This window comes from Mytilus californianus, unplaced genomic scaffold, assembly GCF_021869535.1.
Source record: "Mytilus californianus isolate M0D057914Y unplaced genomic scaffold, xbMytCali1.0.p SCAF_3, whole genome shotgun sequence".
In the NCBI taxonomy this organism is placed as follows: domain Eukaryota; kingdom Metazoa; phylum Mollusca; class Bivalvia; order Mytilida; family Mytilidae; genus Mytilus; species Mytilus californianus.
Window position 1 is genome coordinate 118,416,503 of NW_026262679.1, and position 10,246 is coordinate 118,426,748.

The window sequence follows — 10,246 nt, forward strand, 5'->3', positions numbered from 1 at the left end:
TATTTATTCCTCAATCCTATAAATTCGGTATTATTTACAAAAAAAAGTGAATCACAGTACAGTGTATTCTATTTCAGTTAAACAAGTTGTTGCAATAGATTAATATGTTAGTCAGGAAGTTGGTGATTTAATAAGAGGATGTATGGTACAAGCAATTGAGACATTGTAAAATACTAATGAAAAAGACTTCAAACCAAAAGTATTCAAAATTTATGCTTATTTTCCAAATAAAATCCTCTTGGAGACTGACAAGTCACACACAACAGTCCATTTAAAGTCTACATTTTTAAGAACAGGAGGCTGTTAGAATGATATATGAAAAAACTGTAAAATAACAAGTATACAGTAACTCTGGGTAATCAAAATGATTGCCAATACAAAGATAAATGTCTTTTCCAATATACAGGATTTTGTATTTTTTTTTACATTCATGGAGGGAAATATTGTTAAGACTTTGATTGGAAGTACTTTTAGACATTTTATTTTACAGAATTTGACAGCAGGAACTTTGCTTGCCTTGTGTCTAGTCTTTCTCAGATTCTGATGGACCCTAACTTCCGTACACAAGTAGGATTCCAATCCTTGGTACAGAGAGAGTGGGTTATGATGGGACACCCATTCCAGAAACACAATAACTTGATACAGCAAGGCAACAGTGAAAGGGTAATTGCAATTTTTTCTGAAGTTATTCATAGTCATTATTGGATTGGAAATAAAAAGTCTTATAAATAAAACAACATAAACTAATATTAAAGATAAACATTTTAATTTGAAATCATAAATCCAGAAAACATACTGAAATGACTTCCAGATTCACTATAGATTTGTTGATTCTGGGCATTTCGTATGAATACTTTGTCACCCTTCTTTAGCTGCATCACTAAGTTGAGTGTACCAGGCGCATAGTCTTTTGTAGAACCTGGCCAGATTGCTACTGTCTTTACCTCATTTTTCCAAAGGTGAACTCGAATATAATTTGCATGTCTCATTATTGTACAAGAAAATTGATAAACCCCAGACTGGGAGGCAGTGAATATCCCACTGTCAGCATCATAACCGTTTCCAATATTTGCCCATACTTTGTCAAATTTTACATTATTATTGGTTGTGTAGGATTTTGTACTAGAAAGAGAAGCTGAAAACGCAGGGACACCTTTACCTCCATTACCTGTAATTATAACAAATAAGATATAAGTAGATCCATTTTGGGTGCTTCTAATTTTGTATTGAACATGCAGACGGTTGAGTACTTTACTATTGGTTTCTACATGTGAATGAAAAATTGTGAAAACTTTTACATCTTAAATAAGTTAAAGCTTGTTTAAAAATAAGATTTTGGAAGTAAATATTTGAATAGCTTTGACAATATCATTATGATTAGAAATATTCATATGTCTAAAAATATCTTATGAACAACAAATAATGAATTTTTAATGAATGACACCCACCTGAATGACAACTACCTGATCCTTTTAACTTCAACATCATATTAAGCAGATCTTTGAAGAGGTTGTTTTCTGAAAGTACAGAAATAAATATTCAAGAAAAAACAGAAATAATCTTTCCTTTGTACTTTTCTTGCAATTGATCATATTGTAACAAAATTTTTATGAAATAGTTATAGTAAAATATTGGTAATAAGAGATTGTTTTTCCCCCAAGTCCTATGATTTTACAAACAATAATGATTGTATGTAAGTTAGTAAAGTAACTACTTGTACAAATTTTGTTTTGATTTGGGTTTTTTCTTCTCTAAAATGTGTATAATTTTAAATCTTAAGAGCATTTCTGTAGAAATGAACACTGTGAAATGAGCTTAAAAAGTATGCATAAATGGTACAAATTTACTCACATTCTTACAAAAAATAATTGACTAGCAATGTATCATATATTTATTGAAACTTGTCAAAATGTTATAAATACCTAGTTTAGAGTCACAAGATCCCTGGATTTTACTCATTAGTCCAAACAAGATCACAGTCAGAACAGACACTGTTGACAAATTCATATTGATAGTCAAGGGATATAACTCTAGTATGAATGATTATTCAGTTGACATACTGTGTTTTTCCACAAGGTATTTATACCTTTATATGATTACCAAATCACATGCTAAGGTATCATTAATGTAATGTGATATGCTTAATATACCATTCATGTAAAAATGTTACATGCATATTAAAGAATGAAAAAAAAAATTGGCATTTCTACAAGAAATCACCTCATACAGACCAAAATTTGCATTTAAATTATGGATCCCGTGCTGTTCCAGGAACAAGTACTGTAAGATCCATCTTTGACCAAAAAAAATTATTTTTATCCAATCAGCCACATTTTGCTAAAATTTTAACTGTAGTATGTAGTGATTCAGAAACTATATAATTCTAGGAAAAATTATTTTGTGTTTGCTGCAACATTTTTATGATGCCATTTTTATTTAAGGAAATTTAAGAAAATATATGTACAAAAATGTCTATCACTAATCATTACATTGTTTTTTTTAAATATTCTTTTTTTACCTGTCCCTTTTCCTGAGCAATTTTCTTAATATTGTCATCAGGTAAAAACAAATTGTACTGGGGATTTGTTACAAAGAAATTATGGTATGTAATAAAAAGTATGTGCAAAAGGAGAATTGATTACCAGTAACTTGAAAGTAAAACTAAAAATGTTTTTATGATGACAATATGGTTTCACAATTAAATCAGAAAGAAGAAGGCTTGGTCTAGATCAGAGAACCGATGTCTGTCATGAGCAGAGTGAATGAAAGCCTGACAAGTTATGTTAGCTAGTTATGTTTTTTTTTAAGTTGGGAAATTATAACTTTGAATCTTGTTGTAGAAAACTGTTACAAGTACTGCTTATAATCACTCAGGATTTTCTCCAACAAATGTATGGTTTCTCAAAGAAGGGGATGGTGTCTTAAACATAACAAAAACACCCTTCACACACCCTAAAAAAACCCTGAACAAAAAATAGCACACTTATAATATTGCTGCTGTTCATTTCACAGAAGTTGCGGTTAAGCCTTCAACGCAGAGCTTAAGCTTACATCTCACTGTAAGTTCCATACAAGTCTTAGCACTAGATTTAGTGGAATGTATAGTGTCTATGTTATAATTACTGTAAACCAATATGAACCACTGGTACTGTGAACCTTATAAAACTTTTGTTACAAAGAATTCAATCAGATCTTAACCATTTATTGAACTCTTCTCTATATTTTTCAGGTGCCAGTGTTTTTGTTATTTTTGGATTGTGTTTGGCAACTACTTCAACAATTCCCATCGTCCTTTGCATTTACTGAGACATATCTAACTTCCGTGTGGGACAGTGTACAAATTGGACTTTTTGAATCATTTCTGTTTGATAGTCCTCATCAGAGGTCAAGGTTTAATGTGGACAACCGAGTGATGCGTCAGTTCCGACTTCCACCTGTTTGGAGTTGGAATGTCCAGTTTAGTCAAGACGATCAAGCAGTGTTTAATAATCCACTTTATATACTGAAATGTAAATCTCAAATGAACGGTCCTGTAAAAGACACAATGTCTGACAAAAGCAGTTTGAATGGCAGTCTGACTAGGAATACTAGCTATGTTTTTAAGTTGGGAAAATATTATGATGACATTAATGCAGACATTTTTTCTGATGAGCCTTCTCCTATTTTAAATCCAATAATTGGTGAATCTGTGATAAAACTGTGGAGCCAGTGTTACCTAAGATGGCAGACCCCGGCACAGATTGTAGGGGGAGGTAACCCCGCTCAGTATTTTCAACAATGTATCATGATGGAAGAAATTATCCACCTCCAACATAGACTGTCGTCACTGAATTCCAAGTGTCATCAACGTAGACCGAGTAGTAATCTTATTTTTAGTTCAGACAAACCGAAGGACCAACATGATAATATGTTGGACAGTACTTATTTGACTTCATCATTTCCATTTTCTTCGGGTCCGAGAGCACAGAACAAACCATCGTTAATTTTTACACCTATAAGTGTCTACTTACAGAACAGTGCGATCGACAATGATTACAGAGATTCTGAAGATTAAACTGTACTAATTATCTCCTCTTGATTGCAGAGATTCTGAAGATTAAAAAAGTACTAATTATCTCCCCTTTCATAGATTTTATTCAGTAGGACTTTTGTAGCAAAATAATGTATTTAGTGGGAGGATATGATTTTCATTTTGTTTGCAAAACATGCAAATTGGATACCGGTATATTTTGATATTTTAAAGGGACATTATATTAAACAAACATTCATTATTTTCAACAGCTCTCTAAGAGTTAATTCTGGGTATAAAATTTTTGTCAGACATATTGAATTTCAAATTTTATTGAAATAGGCAAACTTTAGTGGTGAAATACAGTTCATTTTCATTGAAATCGATATTGTCTGATCTTATACCTTTGTTCTGTATACCAATATAGAGAAAGTTTTGATTTATTTAAAGATTTGTAGAATCTGGTGGAAAGGGGGAGTAACTACAATTATTTCATTTTACAATTGATTGTTGTAGACAGTTACATATTAAGGTATACAGAATTATTAAAAAAAGTTTTAAGAAAATGCTATTTCAAAATTCAGTTATCCTTTCTTTTTTCTTTTCACATAATGATAATTTTTGATTTACCAATGAATTCCTAACAAAATGAGTTAACTTTGCATAAATATGAGCTTTAAAACAAATTTATATTTTTATAACAACTTTTTTTAGCAAAATTTGTAAGCAAATTTATAATTTTTGTTTAGAAGCTGAGGTGCATGAAACTTAGGTCAAAGTGATTGTAGGCATCCAGAATCATGGATAGATAAGTGAGAAATCCCATTTACACAGATTTTTGTACTAAATATAGTACACTTTCTACCATCCAGGTCCTTTAAAAAATATTCATACATTTTAAAACCTCATATTACAAAGGGAGGTATGATAAAACCCCCTTTTTCTCTCAGATATTAGTATTTATATTTTGAATTTTGTCTTACAGATTAGCATTAGGGCTTCAAAATTCTTACATTTATTGCAAAACATCATGAACTGCCAAAGTAGCCTTATTTGAGATCTTGTCATATCATTTTTGTAATTTCAGGGGTCAAAAAATAGTTCTTATCATACCTCATCCTTTGTAGCCAAGATGAAAAAAAATTAACTCACACATTCCAATTGTAGTTTTTATATTTTTGAACAGAATGATTCAAAAGAATGATAAAAAATACACTGTTTTATCCAAATCAAGCTCAAAATTGATTGGATGAATCTGTTCAGGCTGTTTGAGTTTACTATGCTTGTTTTCCCTCCAGACAATTCCATAAAATCAGGAATTAGTTTGAAATTTGCAAATTTATATTAATATTGTTTGTTTCAAGGTTCATTGTTACATCATAAACATTTTGCATCATAAATTAAAGTGAAGATGTCATGTAATTAATTGATCCCCATATTATCAGTATATGTGGATTGAACAATGTACGACATGCATACAGTTATTCTTTTGATTGTTCAAAGTGTGTTATTTTCTAGTACATTGTGAAACAATCTTTCTTTATTCTAGTTGAATATAGAAAAAAAGTCATGTTATTATTCTGTAATCGTTTGCAGTTATTTCATTTTATGGGATTTTTTTTATTTAAAAGTTACAAGTCACATATGTAAGCAAGAATTAGAATATTTCCACTATGTTCAGTATAGTTCAGTTGTAGACCATGTTTCTTTTACACTAGGGGTTCATCTTAAAGGATTTGAATAGCTGATATTAAAAAACTAATCTCTTCTTAAATGTACTCATTGGATCTAAGTTAAACTGTTATGGTTTTCTATCTTATGTGTAGTTATGTATTGTCCACAATGGATTCTACAAAACAGGTTTAAGATGAAAATGTAAAATGGCTGTAATAGAACCAACCCACTAATTATGCTTTCAAAAATAAGGTCAGGGTGATACCCTACAATGGATACTTAGTCTTTCTGGTAACAGTTTGCTTGAAATAACTCAACAGCATTTTATTCTACCTGCATTGCTATTGTTAGATGGGACAGTCTGAAACTTAAAGGGGCATTAGCTACGAGATATAAAAAACTAAACTATTATTTTTTTTTGTTCAATCATTTAAGAAAGTGAAATAATGAAATAATAATTCGCTTTTAACAACCAGATTGGTTCAGTTTCGTCAAAATAAGCAAAGAAACATCGCTAATGATATATATTCACTTGCAAGTGAATAAGTCGACCTCGTTGAATCCGTATTCATGTGAACTTTAATTGATCCCTATAGCTAGAGATAGGTTACACATAAACTAGGCGTGTTCAGCTATTAAATGGAAAAGAGTGTAAACATTGAAAGTGAAACAAGGGTAAACCATTTGGTTGACTGATTTGATCTCGCAAAACTCATTCTTATACAGGTAGAAATGATTATTAACATATTTATTTATCCTATAATATGAAATCACACAGACCTAAAAAAATCCAATTGCATGAGTTCGCAATTTATTTATATCTATGTTTATGTTTATATCAGGTTATATGACTGTCAGCAGTCTACAAAGGTCACCTTGATGGTTAATTAGAAAGCATCTAGACTAAAATACACACAAAATGCTGATACATACTATCGAGTCTATGCATCGTAAATTGATTATTTTAGACTTTTTATAATTTGAATATCCGTTTAAGTATGTTATGAGTCGAATATGAGAATTTGAGTCAAATCGGTGAACATAAATTTGACAGCTAATGCCCCTTTAAGTGATTGAAATAATTGTTTTGAGCACTGAGCCAATTTATCATTTTGATATTTATTTCCATTTATGTTTGTTTAGGTGCTATTAGATATCCTTAGTTATTTTAGTGATGATTTAGTTTATTTAAGTGTATTGTATTTGGAGAATGTAAATAACCCTGTTAAAATATTTTGTTATTCAAGAGTACCGGGTACTAAAACATCCCTATTTTAAATTTACATTGACCCATGGAAAATGTAATCGCTGGGTATTAAATTTTAGTGATTTTTTTCTCCTATATGACTTTGGGTATAAACCATATGATAAAATAAAGATGTTTATAAAGGTGTTATGCATTAGTATTTATACAATGAAAATGGTCATATTTTCACATTTTAAATGTAAGCACATTGTGTATTATTATTTATAATCATGTACATGTTTATGATAAAACAATAATATATTTTATATTTTGTTTCTGTTGATCAGTTACTTATTCTCATTTAAAGTTAATTATTTATGTAAAAAAATAAACCATTTTTGTGGTATGATAAATAAAAAAATATAATGAAATTGTGGACAATTTAAGTTCCCAGGCTATGTTCAATTTTTGCATCATATAGTATCCATCGTATAGTACCTGAGAAAGAAATGTAACCTTGGAAACTTAACATTAACAAATGAACAATGAATATGAGGACAAGGTCAAATGAACCCTGTCAGACAGACATGTACACCAAACTATCTGTCCATACACCAAATAAAGTGGCCCTATTGCTTATAGTATCTGAGAAATAGACCCAACCACAAAAACTTTGTCCAATGAACCAAGAAAAAGGACAAGGTCAAATGAAACCTGCTAGACCGACATGTGCACCCTAAAATCAAACCATACACCAAATACAGCTGATTTATTGCTTATGGTGTAACACCACTAATTCGGGCCCGGCCAGAAAGCACATACCAGAAAGTAGTACATATTTAACACAAAATAGTTCCTACGCATGAGTGTAACTTTCAAAATATGTAGAATATTTAGGCATTTTTGGTATGGAATGAAAGCTGAATGACTGGTGATCATTGTAGAACACTTTTTGACTTATAATTTTGAATCTTAAAAAAACTGCATCAAATTTAAAAAAGAGGGTACATTTTGCCCGTTTGTCAGATCTGAAGTACCTGTTTTGGTACATCCGAAGGTCCGGGAACCAGTTCTTTCTTATATGCCATTAAAGGTATGTTGATTTTTTCAGTACAAGGCACCATGAAGTGTTGCTTTGACATGCAATGATTGTCACTTTATTTGAACTTAAAAGAGCTGTGCCTGCTTGAAATTGAGGAATTTAACATAGAAAGCAATGGGGCCATGAATTAGTGGTGTACTTCCTTATAGTATCTGAGAAATAGACCAAACCACAAAAACTTAACATGGACCTTTAACCATAAAAATGAGGTCAAGGTCAGTTGAAACCTGACAGACAGACACATTCATTTTACAATCATCCCATACACCAAATATAGTTGAGCTACTAGTATTGCTTTTAGTATCAGAGACACAGACAAGAACACAAACCCTTAACCTTGATCACTAATCCATTAAATGAGGTCACATTCAGGTGAACCCTATTAGATGGACATGTAGACTCTGCAAAGATTCCATCTATATAGTTACTCAAAATAAGTTAGAAATTCAGGTTAAAAAACAACTATACAGTTTTTAAGCAGGCGCTGAACCATGAATATGAGGTCAAGCACAATGGACATGACAGACTGAAACTATATAAGGCATTTGTATAAGAGGTATGAAGTAGCCAGGTATTCTACCTTCTGAAATATAAAACTTTATACAAATATAAGTAACGCTACCTTGGGATTAGCATCCCGTTGTCTAGCATTCTGGGACTTTTGTCACAGGCGAAAAAAACAGATTGATGAATAACTGCCAGAGATAACTTGCATGCATCTAGAATTGTAATGAGGGGTATAAACCTTGAATTGTCATATTTAGCATGTTAGTAATTAAAAGATTGGGTTTCTTCCGTGTTTGTATGAACTAAAGTTTGTGTTTGGTTATACTTAAATGAGACATCAGTTTCTATACAACATGTTAAACACCAGACTTACTAATAAACAAACATCATTTAGGTATAAATAAGGTCAACCTTGACTAGATTCTTGATTTGGGATAGACGCATGAACATGACCCAGTATTGTGGCTGGATTTAACTTTATTCCTGAGCGCTCAACCCTCGACTGCTTTAGTTCTCGATAAGTTGAATAACAAAGGGTACATAATAGAAGTTTCCAAAAAGATTACCCAACCTTTTAATGACTTAACGAATACACAGGTACATGGAAAACAATTTAAATAATACCTATTAAAAACTTGCAAAAAGCAAATCAAAATACTATTCAACTAGTATTGAAATCACACCGGTCTTTCTCTAATATCAGTGACTGTACCTGGAGTTAATTTCGTGCAAATCGTAATTAACATTGCAGGTAGAAACGATCATTTGCAGTGTCCAAAATTGACTTTTGTACAGCATTTAAATACAGAAAAAAATCAAATGAAAGTAGCATTTTATTGTTGTTTCTCACTATAAATATGCATATTGATATACTTCTAAAAACAAAAAAACAAGACGCAATCGTTTGACAGTAGTAGCGTAATTGAAATCTTGATCAATAAATCTATAAGAATAAAAAAAAACCTTGCAAATCGGAACCATATCGGAAGCATATATACTCCATAACGAAGGAGACAACTGAACACCAGTGACATCAAGGAAAAGAAAACTAATAATAGGAAAGTAAAAGTCGTCCCGTGTGTCATGAATTTTAGTTGTAGGATAATCTTAAGAAATTTTATCATCGAGGTCTAAAAACGGCAACCACCACTTTTTACGTTGCATTTAGTAAGAATAAGTTCAGTTAGGCAAATGTCAATAGTATATTCAGAAAAATCTAGAACGAGCGATTACATGTAAGTTGTCTTAACGTCTGTGGGTATTGTTGAAAATATCTATCGAGCTGTGTTTCGTTTGACATTTCTGAGATTTAACAAAACAAAACTTTTGCAATTGATATTACTGAGATGCAGAGTGAGTCTATATTGCAATACCAAACACTTACAGGAATGCTTCATAAAAAACGAAAATGAATATCACCAAACAAAATTGAAGTGGCTTTGCTAGTGTGAACGGGGTCTTAGATTCATCATTTAACAAGGCGTTGTTATGACAAAATATAGATACGTCAAGATTTATCTTAAGACTATTATTTCATTAAGTATGAAAATGTCTGTGTAATATTATGTGGAAGTGTTGTTTGAGTGGATACATCAAAACAATGGAGACCAACTGGCCATCAGAGAAACGTAGCTTACCCAAGACCTCAAACGAATTTGTAGCACTCTAGAAATAGTTAATATACCGCTGTTAACGTAAGCTTTGTAAACAAATTGTTGATGAGTTCCTTAACATCTGTAAGAGCACTAGTCAGAAGAACTTAAAAGAC

The 10,246-nt window shown here is 31.3% G+C and overlaps 2 protein-coding genes across 6 annotated transcripts in view; one reads left to right on the plus strand and one right to left on the minus strand.

Moving 5' to 3' along the window:
• Positions 1 to 7,300, plus strand: part of LOC127735953 (myotubularin-related protein 10-B-like) — a 50,227-nt gene extending 42,927 nt beyond the window's left edge. For all 5 annotated transcript variants that reach the window (XM_052246412.1, XM_052246414.1, XM_052246415.1 and 2 more), the window contains 2 exons: positions 491 to 663; positions 3,230 to 7,300. In XM_052246412.1, coding sequence (XP_052102372.1) covers positions 491 to 663; positions 3,230 to 4,054 — 998 coding nt within the window. In that variant the 3' untranslated portion in view covers positions 4,055 to 7,300. The remainder of the gene's footprint in view (positions 1 to 490; positions 664 to 3,229) is intronic.
• LOC127735961 (complement C1q tumor necrosis factor-related protein 3-like) lies at positions 750 to 2,073 on the minus strand. The gene is made up of 3 exons (XM_052246429.1): positions 1,923 to 2,073; positions 1,449 to 1,517; positions 750 to 1,168 (listed from the first exon to the last, which is right to left on the minus strand). The coding sequence occupies exons 1-3, from the start codon at positions 2,005 to 2,007 to the stop codon at positions 765 to 767; spliced, it is 558 nt and encodes a 185-aa protein (XP_052102389.1). The 5' UTR covers positions 2,008 to 2,073; the 3' UTR covers positions 750 to 764.
• Positions 7,301 to 10,246: the final 2,946 nt, after the last annotated feature.